Source organism: Callorhinus ursinus, unplaced genomic scaffold, assembly GCF_003265705.2.
Source record: "Callorhinus ursinus isolate GAN/ISIS: 27379988/994484 unplaced genomic scaffold, GSC_fseal_2.0 scaffold10, whole genome shotgun sequence".
Lineage (NCBI taxonomy): Eukaryota > Metazoa > Chordata > Mammalia > Carnivora > Otariidae > Callorhinus > Callorhinus ursinus.
In genome coordinates this window covers 24,109,044-24,131,639 of record NW_027397072.1, presented here as the reverse complement: position 1 = coordinate 24,131,639, position 22,596 = coordinate 24,109,044, and the positions used below count along the sequence as shown (strand labels likewise).

Sequence of the window (22,596 nt, the reverse complement as noted above, 5' to 3'; positions counted from 1 at the left end):
TGGACCTCCCCATCCCTGCAGGGCAAGGTGAGGGGACTGCACAGAGCTTGCCCTGGGGTGCTCTCTCACAATTCCCTCTTCAGATTTCCTGGGCTTCAGAATGATTAAATCAGGCCAAGGTAGATGTCACCTCTGATTCCCTAAAATGAGAACCTGGATGAAGGATTGGCTAAAAGATAAGAGTGGCAACAATAGTAATCACTCATTCATTCACTAAGTGTTTGTTGAGAACCAACTTTGTGTCTGGCACATAACTCACTGAGAGGTAAGGAAAACCCTAGCTCTCTATGGGGAGGCTGATATACAGGGAGGCCTTGTGTCACTGGGCCCAAGGTCTTGCCCTGGGAACCTAGCCCCGCAGCTGGTCCATTCCCTGGAGCCCAGCCTCCTCAGCGATATCTCCCATCCCTGCCCAGCTAAAGCTGGCAACTTCCACCTTCCCAGGGCCAGAGCCCATCCTGCCACTGCTCCTGCTGGCCTGCCAGAGGAACGAGGGCCTCACACACCCAAGAGATGGCCACCCATACCTGGGTGAGCTGACGCTACTGGAGACATGGCTGGGGCATGGAATGAAGGAGGAGGAATGAGGCAGGGCCTGTGAGGCCAGCACAGCTTCCAAATTTGGGCTGCTGGAGAGGCCGGGCCACCCAGCCATGGGCCCAGCCTTGGGCTCTACCCAGTAGCTAGGCCTGAGCAGGCCCTGTGGCCCACCTCTCTGCAGGATAGAGCTGGTGTCAGCGGCAGGGGCTCTCTCCCCTTCTCTCCCCTGCATTTATCTACTCTGTGGAGCTAGAGCCCCTTGTACCAAATCCCTCTCTTTCCAAGCAAAGATCATACAGCCTATGGATCCCTCTAAGAATTAATAATAATAATAGTGATGATGATCAAAGTGTGAGAGAGGACAATGTCCAGATCCACCACTGGAGATCTCAGAGCCCATGCAGTCCTGTCCTTGGCCCTCAGAGCTAACTGCACCTGAGCGAGCTGGCTTTGGCCCGGGAGGAAGCAGGCTGAGTTACTGCAGCCACAGGAGACTCTCAGCAGAGAGGAGGCCCCAGAGCTCCTGCTTCTCCTCCCGGCCTCCTCACCGTACTGCATCATCCTCAGCACCTTGTGGAGGAGAAGAGAACAGAAATGGGCCTCAAAGCCAGACATGATCTACATGTCTCTGCTCTCAGTTTGGTAGCCTCCCATGGCACCCGTAACAAGTAAGCATCTGACCCTGGCCAAATACCTCTAGTGACAGGGCCCTCATGGCCTCCTAAAGGAGTCCTTTCCATTGATTGCTGCAACCAAAGACCAGTTTTCCTTTCCCAGAGATAAGTTCCACCTCTCCATAAATTCTACTCATGGATCATACTTTCTGTCTCCCGGAGCCCTTTGGAACTCAGCTATTCCCTCTCTCACCAAAGCAGCCCCTCAGATATTTGAAGACACCACCCACCGTGTGAAGGACTTCTCTCCCTAGTCACAGATTCTTCCTCAAGGACGGGCCACATGCTTTCTAGGCTTTCTGGCCTGTCTTGGTTACTCTGCTCTGGACCCACTTGAATTTGTTACTTGGTAGCAACCCCAAAACAGACTTTGCTAAGAGAGAAGAGCAGAAATGAATGAGTAACGTCCTCTCTGGGGTTCTGTGGCATACCTAAAAGGTTGCGGGAGCACCCTGACACCTATCTCCATAGCACTGACCACCTACAAAACACTCTGTACTTCCTGGATGTTTCCAGATGCTTCTTCCCCACCATGTGGGGTTGGAGGCTCATGTTCTCCCAGGTTTGCAGTCAGATCGATGAAAAAACACAAGAAATAAGACTTCCTGGTCAGGTCATGGGGCACAGGATGACCTGGTGGAAGAGAGTGAAGGTCGTGGAGACCACTGGAGGGCAAAGGGCTGGCAGGACTGGAAATGGGGAGAGGTGGGGGAGTCCAGCGTGCTTCAGGCTGCTCCTGGGCTATAGGCTAAAGCTGGTGACTTGGGGAGATCAGGGGTGCAGTAGCTCGGGATGTATGATGCTGGGATATTGTGGGGCATTTGGAAGGAAGACCTGTGCATGAGCCAAGTTTTGTTGACAGTGACAAGTAGACTGCCTTATCCATTGGACACCAGAAAGCTGTGTCCTCAAAGATGTTCCAAGTCTAGAGAAGAATGATGCAGAGCCCATTAACCCTGCACCCTAAGGCACTTCAGTGCATGAAGATGGTGCATTTCTGACCCTTTTCCTTTCTGCTCTAGGCCACGCCCTGTTGCTCAGCACCACTGATGTCCCTACTGCTGGAAGTGCTACAGTCACCAGCGCTACGTTTCCCGCCCCGATGAAGAACTCTCCATGTGAGGCAAGTCTCAATATTCCCTTAATTCTTGGACTGCTCCTCCCACTCCTCGCCTTGGGCACTTCCAGCCGAACCCAAACATAAGCAAAGTAGCCTGGGTAGTAGGCTGCTTGTTCTCCGGGGGGGTGGGGTGAGGACAGGATGGCCTTTTGGTCATCTCTTAGGCAGAGGGCATGCACCAACACGGTGAGGTCCCATCTGCGGAGAATCTTACCTTAAACACCCATACTCAGCTACACTGGACTCTTTGCAGTGGGGCCTCGATTGAAGCAAACCCAGAAAATATTTCCAAGGCATAACAGGAGAGGGTAATAGTGATCTACAAAAGACTTTCTACACAAGCCTTTTTATAAACATCCAGCTCTTGTGATACATTTCAAATTTTATAGAGCATCAAAAATTTGATCTACATAAATTTCACTAAGATATCGGTGGCATTCAGTAAGGTACCTCCAAAGCCACTTGCCTGGATGGTTCCTATGGCTGTAACAGCTTTAGTGTGTGGACTGAGGGGCTTGCCACGTTTCTTAGCTTAAGGTCATAATCTCTAGAGAACAAGAAATGTGCTTAAACCCAAACATGGCCCAGTGATTAAGCTCATGGACTCTGGAATCAATTGCCTGAGTCCAAGCTAGGTTCCACCACTGATTGGCTGTACAGTTTGTTTGGGAAGTTAATAACCTCTCAGGGCCTCAGTCTTGCCACCTGGAAAGTGGACACAATAGGATTGCCTACCCCAAAGAGGAAAGGATTAAATAGGTTAGTATGTACTCAGGCCTTATCACAGTTCCTGGCACAAAGTAAGTGTGACAGTACTTAGCCAACAGTGCCTGGTACCCTGAGGAAACAGGTAAGGAGAATGGGGAGGAGGGAAAGGACATGAGCCAAAACCAGATTCCAAGTTCTCCAGGAGCCTCACATGACTCTGCTTCTTTGTGCCACCATCAACATCTTGCGCTGAGTAGAAAGCCAACACAGGCTTTAGATTTGGCCAGTCCTCTCTTTCTGGAAACGCACAGGAGAAATCCCTTCCTGGCTTTGTTTCAGGAATAGCTACGTGCCCCCCTGAGCAATTCGTTTCCTTCCAAGCTGTGGACTCTGTGAAACTGACCAGGCTCGCTTCCCCTGTGCTGGCTCCGCAGAGCCCCCAAGCCCCGGGGAGACAGGCTTCGGTGGCTCGGGGACACAGCTAAACTCAAGCCCTCCAGGCTTTTTGTGAGATACAAACTCACAGGCAAGCACAAATAAGCATGGAAAAGATGTATCAATGAATTTTTCTTTTAATCGGAAGAATGGTCAAATTAAGTCTGAGGCTCCACTCTTAGTAAGCAAAGAGGGGTTCATGATGTGTAGTCCATAGCAGCCTCACTCCTGGCTTGATTTTCCAAGCCAACGTTTGGCCAATTTCTCACCCCCTTCTAGTTCGTTTATGTTACCTTACTAGATGTTACATATCTCTGTGAGCCACCTTAAGTCCTTTTTGGAAGAAGTCAGGGCACAAATGAATAGGTTCATTACATGAAACTGTATCTGAGAAATCCTGTTATCTGATGCAGGTGGTGGGTTACACAGTCTTCGCTGAAATTTCTGAGGTGTCTCCCAGCGGACTTCTGGGAGGGAAGGCTTCTTAAGAGGAAAATCTAAATGCGGAGAGGCGGTTGGCCTTCTTGAGAGGTCAGGGGGATCCTTAAAAGCATTTGATTTTTAAATGTATTCTTCACTTGATTTAACAGGGGCCTAATTTTAGAGCAAGAAATGTCAAGGTTAAAAATGATATTTTTCTAATACTTCATCATTTCCCTGATAACCTTTGGTTGATCAATAGCTTAAACAGGTGTTTTGTTTTACTGGCCTGTTTTATTTTCCCTCCAGTCAAGTTTGCTCTGGGCTATTTCTGCTATTTCCTGCCCTTTTCCAGAACTTGGCTCAGCAGGAGTAATGAAGGGAAGGCAGTGAGTCCGTTCCATTCTCAGCACACAGCTCGTTCATGTTCAGGTTTGCAGACCATTCATCTAGTGCTGATGGGTCTTGAATTCCCAGTGTTGGGGGAAATGTTTTCATCAGAAAAATAAATAACCAAAATAGAAATATGCACTTCCAGGTTTGTAAGCCTTGCCATTTATTTTATTCAGCTCCTAAATGCAGAAGCTGCAAGTTGATTTCCTCCTCCCAGGTTGGTGAACGTCGGTGACAGGGGATGGTGCATTGCTGTGTGAACTGTGTGGGGTTACCTCAGGGCCTTCCAACCCCACCAACTTGAGAGGGGCCTTCGTTGGCCTTGGAGACAGGTACAGGAAGGGGACATGAGGCAGAGATGGGTGACAGTCTCTGATGAGGGTCAAGCCCACAGGGACCAAGAGGCTGGCCAAGCTCCAGGGCTGACACCCAGCACTGAGCATCTCCTCTTAATGAAGACCAGTCCTGCGAGCCCTAGGGTCCCTCCAACTCTTGGGAGTTGAAGTAGTCGCAGAATATCTCAAAATGCTCCCTCAAGAAACCCCACAATCATCCGATTCCCAAAAGGGAGCTGGCGTCGCCTTCTGTGCGTTTCCTTGAAAATCTAGATACAACTTGACCAGTAGGACTCTGTTTCTCCAGTTGCCGGCACTTAGAAAATGCGGTCAGTGGGGATTCCTGGGTCTCACCCCAGGCCTCCCTGATGACGCCCCAGAGCGGCGGGGCCTGGGAATCTGTATTTTTCAAACTGCACTCTCAGTGATTTAGATGCACATTGGCACTTGAAAATACTCGGCCAGAGGTGCGCCTGCCAGTTGTAATGGAAATTCCTTCTGAGTCGGTGCAGTCTTCCGCCACTACCTGTGATGTAACTTGCCTTTTAGAGAGATGAGTCAGAAGTGGTGAGAAATGACCCAGGGGGGCGGGGGGAGGGCACAGGCGATGGAGACAGAAGGGGCCAGGAAAGCAGCACAGTAGAAGGCAGGTCAGATGCCCACCGATCGATCGTGGAGACATAGCCAGGATGTGCCTTTGTGCCAGGCAGCTTCCCGGGTATTCCAGAAGCCCGCCAGCTCCAGCCCCCTGCCCCCACCCCCGCCCCCCGCCCCCGATGCCTGCAGTCCCCACCGCTGGCCCCGTGCCTCTCTCTGGCCAGCCCCGTGCAGGCACGGCCCGCTCCTCCCTATGGCCGCACACTTGCATACAGGGCATGAATATTTAAAGACCGATGCCTAGCCCAGCCACAAACAACAGAGAGCGTTGTGGTTTTTTTGTTGTTTTTTTGTTTGTTTTTTTGGTTTTTTTTGCCTCCCCCAAGCTTTGCTCTGCGGGAAACTGGAGAGCCACTTACGATATTCAGATTTTATTTTATTTTTATTTTTATTTTGCGGAGCTCCAGTTCAAATAATTAAAGTTGCCACCGGGGAGGGGAGTCTTGCTGTGGCTTTCGTGTGCTCGCTCGCCGTCAGCCCTGCTCTGTCCGCCTTAGCTGGGAGACATACTCGGATGTGTCTAGCGTTGCAGCTGCTGGTAATAAAGAGGACGGGGAGAGTCGGGAGGGGGGCCGTCTCCGCCCTTCCCCCTGCCTTTCACACAGCCCAGAAGCCTGAATGTCTCAACAAGCCCCGTGCGGTTTGAAATTCTATTTTATTTGAATAGCCTGCCTGTGACTAGAATATTTTAAACCGTGTTCTCAGGACAGAACAAGGCCTGGGAAGAGAAAAAGTGGACTTCCCTCGTTCACTTTCCCTCTCCCCAAAGCATAAGCAGCTTTTCTTCTCCGAGCTGCAGGAACAAAAGGGGCCCAGGAAGTGGGATGTGACCCACTTGATGGGTGATGACACCCAAGGGCAGGTGAGTTCCCAGCTTCTGGTTTTCTGACCTTGCCGCAGCGGAAGCCACCTCTGCCCTGCCCCCACATACATGTGCATGCACACGGACATAACCCCTGGCACCCTGGAACACACCTGGGGCCTTTCTGCCCCTGATGTCAGCCCTGTGGTGATAAGGGGGTCAGCTTCGATTAGCCTGGGTCTCCTGAGATGAGGACAGAAGGCCACCAGCAGGCCTCCTCCGGTCAGCAGGGGAACTGGCCTGCAGGGAAGGAGCTCTCCATTCAGTGTCATTAAAACCAGTAAATGTGGCCCAGAGGGACTTGAGAGAGCAGTCTGGCATCTGAACTTGCCTTCTGCCGTCTGTTAAGCCCTGCGCAAAGCCCCACTGAGAAGGGCCCCCTTAGGGCAGGCAGGGCCCTGAAGGCTGGAGGCCAGGGAATTTTTCAGCAAATTGCTCTCTGGTTGACTTGGTGAGACTTTTCAGGATGGCAGAGATCATTCCTGGACACGGGGCCCATCCTTCCAGGGATCTGGCTGACAGGGTGTTCTCCAGCATCTCAGGGTAACTCAAAGACAAAAGTAAGATGAGCCATGGCTGGTGTCGTTTGGGTTTATGTAAGCTGACCCCACTCTCTCCCCGGGGGCGGGGCAGACAAATAGCACTTTCAGACAAGATGAAGAGAAATTCTTTTCTGTTTTGTTTTGGGAGTTTATTAAACTCAGTGGCAGAATCCTCCTTGGAAAGGCAAAAGACAAGGATGAGCAATCCTAATTATTATAGGATGGCTTGATGTAGAGGAGAAAACAGAAGGAGAAGACTCTTCCTTTAGCAGCCCCCACTAATCCCTTGACAAGGGCATTCTGCTCTGCTGGCTTTACGGAGCAGATCTGGGTGCGGGCGCACGCAGGGCTGCCCAGGGGGTGAGAGCGGCCCTTCTCAGCAAGGCAGGAGAGGAATGTACTCAGAGATGCATAGCCAGTAAATGCAAAATCAAAAGCAAACCCAGACCTTTTAGTCTGAGCCTCATGCTCTTTCTGTCACACTGCCCTGCCCCGGGAGTGGGGGGCAGGGGGAGCGGTGTTACCTTCTCCACTTGTGGGGCACTGCCGTGAGCCTGCATATCATCCCTGAGGACTGGCATTGCTCTTGCCTAACAGAGCCCCTGCCCACCCACCACAAACTCCTCATCTCTGGAGGCAGGAAGGAGACACCGCCCCATTTTGTAGCAATCAAGGTACCCACTTAGCCTCTCCCCAGGCTGAGACCAGTCATTGGACCTAATTCCTGAGTGGCCAATGGGACATTGTTACTCACCAAGAGGACCCCAATGTGATGTATGCATTGTGAGTGCCTTATTCTTCACCCCACGTGGTCTCATTTGTTTTAGCAAATCAGGAAGGAAAAACTATTCCAAGAGGCCTCATGGTCTTGATCCTGAATAAGGTTGTCATTTCCTGGATCTATTCCACCTTCTATAGAACACGTGCCCATCTGGGGAGAAGGAGACCTTCTCCTCTCTCTCTCTCTCCACTCATCCTGCCCTGCGTCCAGGCCAACTGCTGACCAGTGAGAGGACAAGCTGGTCCTTACCAGGCTCCATCTGGGACCAGCCTCTGCCCTTGTGTGGCCAGGCAATGCTGCCCAGACACCTTAGGGTGGCTACAGAAACCCTCCTTGTAAATAGGGACCAGAGCCACGCTAGGGGCATTCCAGGGTGACATCAGCCCTAGCTCCCCTCCCACAAGCCCGAGCTCCTTGGGTCAGGTATGTGGGAGCTGGAATCCATCCCCCGTCTCGCCAAATGCCATGACACCCACTGCAGTGACAGAATGCTCACGGGGAAGGCCAGCTCACCTTTGGACAGCTCCAGGCCTCAGTGCTTGCCAAATGGATTTGCCGAGGGTTGTTTTCCACTCTCTGTTCTCTCCCCAGCCCCCTTCCTGCTTGGGAACCTTTGGGGAGCCGGGGCAGGCCTCGGAACGTGCTAGCTATGTAATATCCAGCTGGATCGCCCACTCTCTGCCCAGGGAGACATAATGACGGGCCCCCCGCAGGAAGCACAGTGCCCCTCGGACTCCCTCCTGCCCTGCGGCCGAACGCACGTGACATCACCCATGTGCAAAGGAACCCAGCTGGTCACGCAGGCCCAGGACAAAGTGTAGTGTGGTGGGGAAAGCAGCTCCCACTCAGACCCTGGTGGGGTCCTGCCACTTTGTAGCAGGGCGATCTGGTGCAGATCACCTCACTCTTCTCAGCTTCAGGAGCCTCTACAGGCCTGTCGGGAGAAACTGGTAGGTGGGCGTGTAAAGTGCCCAGCCTGGAGCTGGACACGTAGTGGATGCTTAATAAATGGGACGTGTGGCTTCTGCTTCTGTACCACTACCGTTCCTATCATCACCGACTCCGTGGCGATTCCACGATCAGAGGCTGGCGGCTGCCCTCTCTGAGGTTCTGCGTCCAGAGAATTTGACGTCCGCTCTGCCCTGGATGACCTGGCACTAGAGGGGACGGGGGATGTTGCCCAGCTCAGTGACTGGGGTCCAGGGAAGCTAATGCTCTCCCAGAGATAGACGGACCCCTCACCCCTTCCACCATCCCACCAGCTCCTCTCCCCACCACCTCTTCCAATCTAGAGGGGAACAGCCTCTTCCAATCTAGCGGAAGTTCCTTTTCTCCACTTCCGCCCCGGCAGCAGACACCGAGAGATGATAATGTCACACTTTCACAAATGAGGAGGGAGCCTGCGATCATGCATGGCTGGCCGGCAGTATGGCCACGTGGCCTTAAGACACAGAGGCATCTCCACTTTCCCCTGGGGGTACTCCTGGGAAAGGGACAGCTGCAGCGTGTAGGGGGAACGGCCTGAGAGAAAGAGAGGAAGACATGACGGCACAGAGGGAGTCTGGCGAAATGACCCGAAGCAGAACATCACATGCCTGACTTCTGTTATCTCTTTTTATAACTTGAGAACGAATGCCGGTTCTCTATCTTATTCTCTAACATTGCGTGTGTGTTTGGATTCAAAAACATGACTCACTACTTAATATGGAATGGGCTAAGATTTTAGGAAGATACACCCTGTTTATCCTGTGGTTTTGGGGCCCCCTAGGAAGACCTGGGAGGCGTATGTCCCCTGGTTTAAGAAGCCCCAAGGAAGAGCTCCCGCCCCCACTGCCTTTCTCTGAAGCCCAAAGGCCTCCTCCTCTTGTGTGACCTCACTCCATCCCCCGGGGTCAGCATCAGGCCCGTAGGTGGTGCGTTTTGAAGAGTATCTGCCCTGCCTCAATCACCCCCAAAGTCCACCTCAACGATGCCTGTCCCCCACCCACTGCCCCATGAGTCACCCGGACTCTGACACTGTGTCTGAAACTCTAGGAGGACCTTAGCTCTGTAACCACTCACACCCCTTGTGATGAAGACACTCTCGTAGGGCCGTAACCCAGGGCCTAAGCCTGTATCACTTTGCGTCAGAGAGGGAAGGGGTAGAGGTTAGAAGGTTGGTTCTGGAGGCATTTTCCAAATGGCTTTTGCACAGACCCACTGAATGACTGAGATTTGAACCCCATTTTCAGTCTCTAAGGACCATCCTATACGCCTGTAGTCACATAACACCCATACCCCGTATTACAAATCCTCTATAATGTCAAAGATCACAGAGCCTGCCCACCTCCACCGTCAACCTGTGAGGTGAATGAAACCTTCCCCATTCTACAGAGGGAGAGCCTCAGAGGGCTAAGAGACACCCCCAAGGTCACAGGCTAAGGCATGCAGAAACCAGGACTCAAATACTAGTCTCCTAACTTCAAAGGTAACTGGTCAACCACTCCCCTGCCAGGTAGTCGGCAGGGGTGGGGTGGGGTGGCCCCCTGAGCATGCAAAGGGTGGGCAGCTGCAGGGACAGGATCAGAGCCGTAGCTTGGAACTTGGCTGGGTTGGATGGGCATGAAGACGGCTGGCAGGAGTGAGGGAGGGAAGGTCACAGAGGTCTCTCAGTCAGGCAGTAAGCCAGCAAGTACTCATTTCAAGCCCACCATGTGGCCAGCCATGCTGGAGATAGACAGCAAGAATCTGGGATCTTTTTGGAGTGTTTATTCGGCAGAAAAGTTAAAAATACTTTCAGTATGACAAGTCCTGGTCTCCAGGTAACTTAGGGATCACTCAGCTGCATTACATTAAAAAGCAAGCCAAAGTTCTTAACTAGAGCCCTCAAACACCCTAACTCTTTGTACTCTTGGGAAAAAGAAACCTTCCTTAGTCTGGGTCTGAGGTAGGGACTCTTCATAGCTCGTAAGCCACCTGAGGGAGCATTTTGAAATATCAGTCCCTTAGTGTGTGGCTAGGACTATGCTAAGAATGTCACTTGTTTTATCTCACCACCAAAACAGACTTGTGAGGCATCATTACCCCCATTCACTGATGGAGACCCTGGGGCCTAGAGAAGTTAAGTGACTTGCCCCGGGGGGGGGGGGGCTGCTAGTAAGAGGCAGAGCCAGGATTTAGACGAACATCCTCCATCTCCCTTGAAGGTCACTGGACTTAATTTAGGTCACCTGAGTTTGAATCCCAGCTCTGCCCCTTATAATTCACATGACCTCAACCAAGTCACTCTCCCCCTAACTGGGGATAAAAATAGCTGTTTCATTTGCTGCAAAGATCAAATGAAAAGTGAGAACTCTTTGTAATGCCCACAGAGTTTTATGGGTGGAAACAATGATTATTATCTGCTCTTTGCACAGGCAGGCAGGCAGAAGTCAGTCCACCATGAATTCAGACACCGTGTGTGCTCTTGTTTCTCTTCTCGGTCAATAGCAACATGCGGGAAGATTGGGAGCATTATTTTGCACAGTGCCTAGGATTAGCACCAGAAGGACATGCCCCCTGAATCCGCTTAATCAATCATTAATTACGCAGCATAACCCTGGTCCAGGATAGGCGCTAACAAGGAGACGACTCCTTGATTCTCAAGGATCCAACAAACATGGCCCTACTGAGATCTCTGAGCCAAAATAATTCTCCCCTCAGGACCTAGAGCTGGGAAGATGCTGGTGCCTAGCACTCTACCACCCCTTACTATGATGCAGTTGATGCTGCCAGGACACACGCTAATGGCCCAAAGTAATCAACAGCAATTGTAATTGCCGTCGGACATAATTAATTTAATACCTTTGAGCCATTCAAAATTAATACTTCTCTATTACATGATGAAACGAAGGCATAGGGAGAATTACTGTCAAGGCTCATGGGTGTGAATAAAATCCTCCTGGGCACTTGGCAGAGATCTGGATCCAGTTCAGAATCCACCTGCTAATCGTGGACCCTTGTGGCTCCTACTGGAGATCCTGATGACACATTCAAAAGGCCATATGCAGGGGGGCACCATGTTGAAAGCAGAGGCTCTCTCCAACTGTCAGAATAAATACTCCCCAAGTGGCCCTGGGCCCCTGCAGACGCTCATGTGCCTGGGGTCCATTCTCTTTCCTCTGTCCACTTTCATTGCACAGAGTTGATCCCATTCCCCAGCTAGAGGATTACAGAGCTATCTCGCAGCATTGTCCCCATCACACACAGAAAGACGGAGGTACAGAGGAGGCTGTTAGCTTAAGATCATACCATCGCAATGTAACTCAAAAGAAAATATCACCCTTTTCTTTCTGTAAGACGAGAAAGATAACTCTCTGGGGAAACTGGAAGATAGAACACTGAACTGAAATTTTTAAATACAGCTTTCCTCACGCTGTCCCTTTCTTTTTTTCTTTTTTTTTTTTTTTTTTGTGAGCTGTTTATCTCTAACATGGTGTTCCCTGCCCACCCTTTCCGATGCAGGAGGAGGGAAGTAACATTGATTGAATGTATTTGGTAACTGGGCACTGGGCTCCTTAATGATCTTGTGACAGTCCCCCAGCGACTTTCTGAGCAGAGTATGTCTGGCCCCATTTTACAGATGAAGACTGAGGCACCAATTATGCCACAAATAAAGGCAGAACCTCTCTTTGATTTCAAAACTCGTGCTCTGTCCGCAGCCCTCATTTCCCAGAAGTGCCCACCTTCCCTGGTCTTCCCCCAAAAAGCCCGCACGAGGCAGGCAAGAGAAACTCATTCTCCCCTAAGGGGGTGGAAAGAAAGTACTCTTTTTTCACCACTTTCAAATGACATCAGAACCCTCCCTTGCTGCCATTTTTTAATATAGTGTTTATTGTTTTTTCTGATTACAAAAGTGCTCTCTGTTCATTGCAGAACATTAGGAAAATACATGAAAGCATGAAGAAAACTGAAATTGCCCACAGTCATACCCCCATCGGTAACCCTGCTTATCACGTTGGTACATTTCCTTCCAGACACATGGACGTCTATTTGAGCAGAGTGAAAAGCGTTTATACAAATTTGGCATCATACCATATAAGTATTTTATGTCTCCTTTCTTCACTTACTATTATATTTTCCTGTATCAGTGTAATTCTTCATAAACATCCTTTTAATTGCTGTGTACACTACATTTATTTTATTGTTTTTGTTCAGGTTATCAAAAAGTAGGAGATGTTCATTGTAAAAAATTTAGGAGACCAAAGAAGGAAAAAAAAATACTGATAACTCTATAACCTCACCAGCCAGGGATCCCACCCCACAGTTATTATTTTTGTATATAACCTTCATGTTTTCTTGCTGTGTTTTCAACAAAGGGGGCATGTAGATTTCCCTGGCTGGCTGTTTCTGGCTTCGAAGTGACGTCTCAGAAAGGAGGAGACATGGGGTGCTGTTTTCAGAAAGGATTTCAATCTTTTAAGTCCCCTACATGGCCAGGAATCCAGCATTTCTTAAGCCTCCATAATTGCAAGTATTTGCCAGCATATTTTATTTGCTTGTTATCAAAAAATCTGCATCTGGTCTGCTTCTTGCTGTGTTGGGTTGATTTTTCATTAGGCTATTTATAGCTAGAGAGTTGGTATTCATTTTTCTTTCCAGGTGAATTAGGAGATGGCATACAAAAACACTGGGTTTTGCAGTGAGTCAATACTCTCAATTAAAGTTAATAAGAGACCACGTTGAAACCAAGGAACTCTTAAAATTACCAGTTCACCCCAGAATCACAGCCCCATGGCAGCTTAGGTTGGGAAGCAGCCTTAACCTCCATTCAAAGCTTGGATATCCCTAACAACAACTCCAATCCCGGTTTCCCAGTCACTGCTGGATGACCCCCAGGCTGGGAAATATCGGAGGAGCACACACCACCCCCAAGCAAGCTCATCTTTGAGCCTCTCTCTCTGTTAAAAAGCATTTCCTTCTATTGAAGTGAAATACACACTAGAGCATCCATCCCGGCTTTGTCTGTCCTGCAGGAATTCACACAGCCCTTCAGAAAGAGGAAGAAAGGTCGCACCTTCCCCCTCACAGCATGACCTACATTTGGGGGTGCTGCATGCAGAATGGACATTTTTTGATACCACAGAGTCTCTTTTGTCCAACTTCAGCCTAAATTCCACACTGATATTTTTTTAATATGTTCAAGAGATTGTTGTGAAGTTGCCCCGAGGTATGCATAGCAAACACGGGGTATATTCTCGACATAAAATTGCAATAATCACCTCTGGAGGAGGAAAGGGCCATGAGAGAAATAATAGCAATAGGCCTAGCCACAGTGCTACTCTTGCCTTATGTACAGAACTTTAATAAAATGACAAACACTGGTAGCACATAATTGGAAAGTCTATCAGGCCCCACCAAGATGGGGGGCGGGGGAGCGGGGAAGACCCTTGTGAAAGGGTCTGCTGGAGCCAGGAAATATAATTGCTGGTGGCATGTTCCTGGCGTTGTCTCTTCCCACTTGTCTCATTTGCTGTCTGCATATCAAAGAGTTTATTAGTCAAAAGCTATCGTTCATAACCTGTATCTACCAGGACGTGTCTAGAAGGATCAACATTTTTATTGTTACAGCCTCCAACAAGTGGTATTTCTCACAAACATGACTTAGGATTTGTAGATGTCTCATATTTGTGTGAATACATTTGTCATATATATGGACACACACACACACATATGACGACTCATTGTCTGGCAGAGACAAGGTTGCAAATGGTTTAAAGCCCTCTATTTCCCTAATTCCTCTGTTATGAAGGTATTTCTGGGCTAAGATCTTGTTAAAATATAAATTCTGACTTGGCAGCCCTGGGGTGGGATTTGAGACCCCACATTTCTGATGAGCTCCCAGGTCATGCCAATATTGCTGGTTTATAGACCACACTTGGAGCAACAAGGATCTAGACAACCTTCACAATACACCCTGCAAAGATTTAAGTATTACCATAACATGTTACGTGTATGTAGCGCTATTGATATTGTAGAAACAGCATAGACCAACGCATGGAATCCAAGTCTGCAGCACATGGGCTCAGCGACCACAGGCGGCTTCCCCTACCTAAGCTTCAGATCCCGCATCTGAAAAATGGGCCTGATCATACCCCCAGGAAAGAATGTTGTGAACAGAAAATGAGACAGCATTTGTACAAGTGCCTGGCACAGCTCTCTGGTATTCAATAAACAGTCAACTAACAAATTATCCTATGGGCCCCCAGATAGAAGCTGGTCTTAGTAAGATCTAATTCCAAGAGTGTTTTTTACCCACTCTGAGCACCTGATCCTTAACTGTCAGTATCAAGTGACGTCTACCTGGCATGGATATCTACATATAACGGTATCAGAGGGGTTCTTTTATCTGAGACTGCATTTATAAGGACAATGGAAGTCTTGGAGAAGGCCTTGATCCTGCAGTCTGCCCTAGAAACCACCAAGAGTCACTCTGTACACTTACGTACAAATAATGAGTGAGGGATATTCAGAAAGAATTGACATCAGTCCTTGAGGTCTTCTAATTAAGAAATTGGTAAGAACCTGACCCTGTAGGTCCAAGAGGATGGTTCTGGTCCCATTTGCATCTTTAGGTTATCCCTGCTCACCCTCAGGGCTGTCCTCAGTCTTGGCCCAGGGATGACATGGCAGCCGCGCAAAGGCCCTCTGCTGGGGTCTGTGTCCTCCCCCTTGCAGGAAAGACACTCCTTGTACACCTTGGTGATGGCGGGCACTTGTTAAGCCATTTTTTAGTTATTAAGAATTACCTCTGACTCGAAGTCCAAGTGAGAATGGACCCCTCACCGAGAAGGCCAGGCTATTTCTGGCCCTAAGTAGCCCCATCTCCCCAGTGGTCTCCACCTAGGATGTGCTTTAGAATCACCTGGAGAGATCTGAAAACTGCTGATGCCCAGGACCTACCCAAGGCCAATTAAATCAGAATCTCTGAGGTGAGAACTCAGAAACGAGTAGTTGTGAAAACTCCCCAGGTGATTCTAATTTGGAGCCCTGGTTGAAAGCCACTAGAATCACCATTTCATTCACAACATGTGGGCTCTACTTCCACATTCTTTACCTCAGTCTTACAACCACCTTTTAAGATGGGCAGGGAAAGTATGGCTATGATGACAGTTTCGTCTATAAGGAAATAGAGGCTCAGAGGAGCTAAGTGGTTGGCTTAAAGTCACACAACTGATTCACTTGGATATTGGAGCACAAACCCCGGTTTATCCCATCGTCAATAGGCAAGAAACAAGGATAGTCTGATAAGCCCCCCGAGAGTGAATGTTGGTGCAAAGGGCAGTTGCTTCCAGGGCATTCCAGACAGGAAGCAGGATGAGTCATAGGAGCACAGGGGCAAGGCTGCTTCTCTGCAGATCCTGATGCAGTGAGTCCAGGATCAGGCCAGAGATGCTGCATCCAGGTAACACCCATGACACCATCCTGAACATCACACTCTGAGTAGCAAAGCACTGACTGACTTCTAGAGGTGAACCTGGAATGACTAGGGATAACTACAGGTGAGAAGTAGGCCAAGTGAAAGACCAGAGGTTCTAGACTGCTTATATCTGAGGAAGAACAGTATCACCTGGATGCATCATCTTACTAAACACTCAGTGGATGAAAAAAAAAAAAAAAAGGAATGGCCGGCAGACATACTTTGCTAGCCATTCACTCGCTGCCAGTTTGTAATCTCATACCAAAACTTTTGCGTCTGTTTCTAGAAATAGACTTTGCCGAAACTTAGTGCATGCCTTGGCTTGAGTTGTAGCTGAGATACATGTTTTCTGCTATAAATATATGTGGTGGTATTGTAAGATGAAAGGAGAGTCAAATTTTTAACTCTCCTATGTTTTATGTCTTCACCATCAAGTGGCTCTGTTTACTTCCCCTTTTGCTACACTCAGCACAATTGCAGTTACTCATTTAAATTCAGACTTCCTGGCTAGATGATAAGCTTCGTGATAACAGGGAAGATACATATAATATGCAGTACAGAGTAGATATGCGGTAAATATTTATTGAATGAATGGATGATCATCTCAAAGACTGATACCAAGAGGGATCCTGGTAGACCTCCTCAAGAGCTAGGGATGCCATCTCTTGGCAGCCAGTACTGTTCTCACTTTCCAGGCCCTATTGGCCTAAAATACAGTGCAGGCAGGTGGAGAAAGCTCAACATTCAGCAAGCCAATGGCCCCACTGTCAGTATGACAGAGCTATATCTCACTGACATGCTCAGGCCACTGGCAGACTCTACTTCAGACTGAAAGTTTCCTAAGAACAGCGGAGAACTGGGCCATTTCAACTACAGCCAAGTTAGCAGCAAGATGCCTGGATCCCCTTCCCTCCTTAAAGAGCTAGACTTGCATCTCTGGGGCAATCATAGGTAGATAAACCTATTCTCATATTAGAGAATACAGAACTGAGCTTCAGAAGGACCAAAGTGACAAGAACAGTTTTTGAATCCAGATCTCTCTAACGCAAACTCTTAGACCATTCTAGGGTGGAGGATACATGTGGCTCGGCATAAGTACTCAATAAATATTCATTGAATGCCTAAAAAGCTTATTTTCTTAGATTATAGAGGAACACGAATGCTTGGACATTAATTGATAGGGAGTGAGAAACCACGGAAGAGTCACAGATGGCAGTGGTAAACAGGAAGATGTGATCGAGATACACAAAAGAATTTAGAAGGGAGAAAGTAGAGAGGGAGAGGCACGTTAAGAGGCCATGGAGAGAGTTGAAAGAGTAAGTTATAAAGGACATTGTGACTGCTACCTTGTTAGAGTAATGAGAAGAGAAGCCAGGTTAAAAGAATTTAAAGAAAGAATGGGCAACAAGGAAATAAAAGCAGTTACATGCCAGTTATCCATGATGTTAACATCTGAATGGAGGTACAGAAATAGGTTGTGAGTCAGAGGAGCTATCAGGATCAAATAAAGGATATTTTTCTGGGACAGGTGAAAGCTGATCTTATTTGTAGACAGGACACCCAGAAGGCAGAAAGAGTCTGAAGGTGCTGGAAGCAGTTTCTAAGAGAGCGAGGACTAGGGGGTGGTAAAACAGGAGGAATTAACATAGAGGAAAATGAAGGATACATCTTCCTCTAAGACAGGAAAAGAAGAAGGAAGGTGGATAAATAAACACCCATGTAAAGAAGGAGGAAGAGGAGGAGGAGGAGGAGGGGGAGAGGAGGAGGAAGAAGAAGAAAGGAAGGGAGGGAGGAAAGCAGAGAGGCTGAAGGAGATTTCACCTAATATAGTAAACCTTTATCAGTAAAGTAAGAATCAAAATAATGATCAAGAGAGTTAGGTACCAATAGGTAACAGCATTAGTGTTTGAGGAAGAGTTTGAAACACCCATTGTGCTGTGGGTGTTCAAAAATCAACTATGGAAATCAACAGTGGATGAATAAGTACCACCAACCATCCAGGGCATTGAGGTTCAACATTCTGATTTCACAGAAGTCCACATCAGCAATATTCTGTGGCCAAGGAGCAAAAGGAGAGAAAGGTTGTGGCAGGCAATGTCCCAAGCTAGGCACCGCAGGGCATGGGCTAAGGGCTGAGAGAGGTTAGTTGGCAATGGTAGGATTAAAGTTTCTAGTCATGGCATCCAGACTGTACAAGGAAGCAAGTGAGGTCAGGAAAAACAATTAACAGATTTGTTAAGTTATCCTGGGAGGGCTCGTTGGTGACAAGTACTTTTGCTACACTGGATTTGGGAAAGGGGTACGGTATAAGGGAAGAGGTATGGTTATAGACCAGGCTTACCTGACTCAGGCTCTCAGAAGTAGAACAGCACTTGGGCACCCCAGTGCCAGGTGTGACCTTATTAGTGAAGAGGTCATGTGCAACAAAGTGGAAGGTTCATGGTACGTGACCTCTTTGGTCAAATTGTGAGGAAACCTTGAGCTCAGAGACTGGGAGAAAAAGGAATGGTCATTTACAGAAAAGCATGTCTTCAAACAATGAGAAACAAAGAAAAGGGGGCACCATAGCAGTTGAAAACTCTCATTTTCCAGAGGATATATTTTACCTTCTATTCTACAATAGCCATTTTTTTAATTACAGGATCTGAATGGGAATATTTGGGGCAAATTATATGCTCTGGTTGTCCTAAGTTTTAAATGTTGTTTATAGATTGTTTCTATCAAACACAAAAATCGGAGACCTCGTTATAGTATATACTGACTCTGGGCATGACTGCCCTTAAACTCTTTCAGAAGTATTAGCTACAGTCCCTTTCATATGTCTAGGGAACAATGCCATAGGAACCTTTAATCAAGACACAATGAAAACATATGATTGTAGCTTCCTTTTGTCAAAATGGATGACAAGTATACTTGTCTGAAAGACAAGTATATGGAAGTATCTCAATACAAGATTTTTGTCTTAACTTTGCCTACAAGTGCCCACAGGTATCAAGTCACAGAGTCTCCAGTTAGCTAACACAAGGTATAGTATCATTCAGATAAGATTATTAGAGTCTGGGGAGGGGAGAATAAAAATCTATGATACCTAAGGCATTAAAGAAATTGAGTCATAAAATCACTTGTCCAAGATCACAAAGTGAATTGGGGCCACAGACAAGAATCTTTGGATCCCCTTTAAGAGGTTCATTTACTATCCCATGGATCTTAATATCACCTCAGACACAGAATCTGGTGAAACTTAGGATCAACCTGAAAAAAATTCCAAAATTGTCCATCGTTGCCCCTGCCCAGCTCCTTGAACCTTCATGAAAGACATTTTGGGAGACTGAGCAAGATCAGGCAGCCACCAGCTTTCCTTCCTGGGCACCCTTGTCTGAGTCTCCAACAATATCTCTGAGAATTCCAGGAAGGGGACCTGAGGCTTCCTTTTATTTTATTTTTTTCTTTAAATTTTTTTATTATGTTAATCACCATACATTACATCATTAGTTTTTGATGTAGTGTTCCATGATTCATTGTTTGCATATAACACCCAGTGCTCCATGCAGAACGTGCCCTCTTTAATACCCATCACCAGGCTAACCCATCCCCCCCACCCCCTCCCCTCTAGAACCCTCAGTTTGTTTTTCAGAGTCCATCGTCTCTCATGGTTTGTCTCCCCCTCCGACTCCCCCCCCTTCATTCTTCCCCTCCTGCTATCTTCTTCTTCTTCTTTTTTTCTTAACATATATTGCATTATTTGTTTCAGAGGTACAGGTCTGTGATTCAACAGTCTTGCACAATTCACAGCGCTCACCATAGCACATACCCTCCCCAATGTCTATCACCCAGCCACCCCATCCCTCCCACTCCAGCAACCCTCAGTTTGTTTCCTGAGATTAAGAATTCCTCATATCAGTGAGGTCATATGATACATGTCTTTCTCTGATTGACTTATTTCACTCAGCATAACACTGAGGCTTCCTTTTAACATTAACACCTGTCCTCTGGCTCTTCTCTCCCTTGCAGCTCCGAATGTCCTGGCTCATCCGTGGAGTATTGCAGGGAAATGTCTCCTTGGTGCTGGTGGAGAACAAAACTGGGAAGGAACAAAGCAGAATGGTCTGGCATGTTGCCACCAATGAAGGCTTGAGCCTGTGGCAGTGGACGGTGCTGCCTCTTCTCGATGTGGCTGACAGGTGGGCCTCCATCCGTTCCTGTCACTCTCTTTTCCTCGATCAGCCAAGATGCAGAAAGGGGTCATGTCTTCCCCCGCCCCAACACTTCTACCCAAGATACAGATCCAGATGAGCACATACATGTGCATACACACAAATATGTACATACACACAAATATGTACATACACACACACACATACACATACACACACACTTTCTACAGACTTCTAGGGAGCACTGAGTTTCTCTGTGGGATTTCCATGCTAATGAGCCCTCATCTCTTGCATCTCTGGCCTGGCCTGATTGGCTGCTTCCAGTATCTGTAGCAGGAAGAAATAAAACTGAACAACTCATATTACTGCCAAATAATAATCAGGCTCTATGCGTATATCACATTTTCTCTTAATTAATGCATTTTGCCTTACTTTCCCATTTGACATTTTATTTATCCCTTATTAACAACAAAATTTGTGACATGGGTAATACAGACCTTATCATGTTCCCCATGCCTGCCCTTTCACAAGATTCTCATCAAGAACCAAAGAGTTACAGCACCAGCAAGTTGGCCTCAGAGTGAGGACTGGTGCTCAGGTCAGTCCAAGTCCAGGGCTTTGTGGATTCAGGTCCCTGAAGCAGGTAGATGAGGGAGATGACAAATTCTTCAGTAAACAGAGGAGAGCTTCTACCAGAGGCCCTGCCCTGGGTCCTATTTGAATTCTATCCCCAGTGGCTTTGTGACCTTGAACTTCTCTGGGTCTCAGTTTCCTCATCTTTAAACTGAGAGGGTTGGACTAGAAGATCATTGACTCCATGTGGCTCTGAAATGGAGCTGTAACCACTGAGAACATCTACCACTTGTCTCCCCGAGATGGCACCAGTCTGCCACCTGCAGTCGGCCGGGAGCAAGCTGGGCCTGGCTCAGCACATCAGCTCACGTGACTCCCTGATGCATCATACTGAGTCCTCCATGGTTGGTGCGCTGATCTGTTCCAGACCAAAAAAGGCAGAAGGCAGAGGATGGGGGTTATTTCTTTCAAGGGGGCAAATAAATGGGTCTGGAAGGGGAGCCTTTTATAGGCTAAATGTCAAACCCAGCAATCCAGAGCAGCCTCTGCATTTAGACTTTTTAAAACCCATTCAAATTACCATCCTGGTAGATCCACCTTTGAAAAATGAGGACAAAGAGCTTAAGGTAAGGCAAGGGTGTTGCCAGTTGCCTTGCAGCTTTGTAAGTATAAAGTTGGGTTTCAAATTCATCACCCAAACTTCACAGAGTCTGCTATTTCCAAGAGCTCATAACTTGAGCTGTGCTGTCATGGGAAGAAGCGATTGTCCTCACTCTGAGCACCAGCTTCCCACTCCCTCAGATGTGTGTGGGTTAAAGATCAAAGCCCTTGGATATCCTGAGGCACAGTGCTGCCCCTAGGACAAATGGATTTAATTAAAGTGGAAGAAGGGGCAGTGTGGGCACTCCCTACCATGGACTGGTCTTTTGTCCTTCAGGATTGTGGGGGTTGCATGCAGGGGATGGAGAACAGGAGGATGATGCCAGAGCCCTCCCTCCTGGGAGATGCTAAATTAATTCGGATGAATCAAAGGGTTTTTTTTTTCTCCTCAATCTAGCAAGTCCTCTCTCTTTCATAACCACTCCAGGGGATTTAGAGCAAATAAGATGTTGACTCTGTTCACTCCCATCCGCTAGAGTTTCATTTGAAGGAGACTTTGTTCTCAGCCTCCATCTTCCCTGTTAAAGGCTGTTTACCAACCTGACATTTCCAATATTGATACTGAGACCAAACTGTCCAGTGGGAATTCAGACAAAGGCCAGCGTGGTTTGATGATGCTTTGTGACCTAATAAATGTGCAATTACAGAACACACGAGCGCCCCCATTCACCAGGAGCCTGCACGCCACTGACATGTTCTGATGTGGGAAGCTACTCCCCCCACCCAGAGCTAGAGAAGATATAGAAGGCATCAAGACCCAGAGGAAAATGGGACTGCGGGAGAGTGAGGCACGGCAGTTTTCAGTTGCTAAAGTCACTTACCAGTAGATGTGACTAGCCCATAAAACAAAAAAAGTACTGTGGATGAAAGAGCATAGGCTTTAGTATCAGATAGTCCCAAGTTTAAAACTGTCTCAGCCACTCAGTAGTGGTGTGACCCCAGCCAGTCACTGAACCCCTCTGGGCCTTGGTGTCCACATTTGTAAAGTAAGTATAGTACCAGTACAACTACACCGTATTGTTATGAGACTAAATAAAACAACTGTTAAAAGCATCTATGTATAGTAAGTACCAGTGAATTTTATTTCCCACATCCTCCATCCTCATCGCTCAGTTAGGTAGTCTCAGATAACTCACTGAAAAAAGAGCACAAGTCACAACAACTGATCTTCCAAGTTAAGCCATGTTCTGTAAAACAGACATAATAAAATTTACCTCTGAGGCTTAGGGAAGTAAAGTGCTTGGTAGACTGCCTGGCCCACAGTAGGTGCTCAGTCAGTGATAACACTAACAATAACTATAATAT

General features: G+C 47.7%; 1 protein-coding gene across 1 annotated transcript in view; it reads left to right on the top strand.

The window, feature by feature from the left end:
• Positions 1 to 22,596, top strand: part of ALK (ALK receptor tyrosine kinase) — a 678,620-nt gene that overhangs the window by 556,086 nt on the left and 99,938 nt on the right. The window contains exons 8-9 of the mRNA XM_025867990.2: positions 2,237 to 2,337; positions 19,916 to 20,085. Coding sequence (XP_025723775.1) covers positions 2,237 to 2,337; positions 19,916 to 20,085 — 271 coding nt within the window. The remainder of the gene's footprint in view (positions 1 to 2,236; positions 2,338 to 19,915; positions 20,086 to 22,596) is intronic.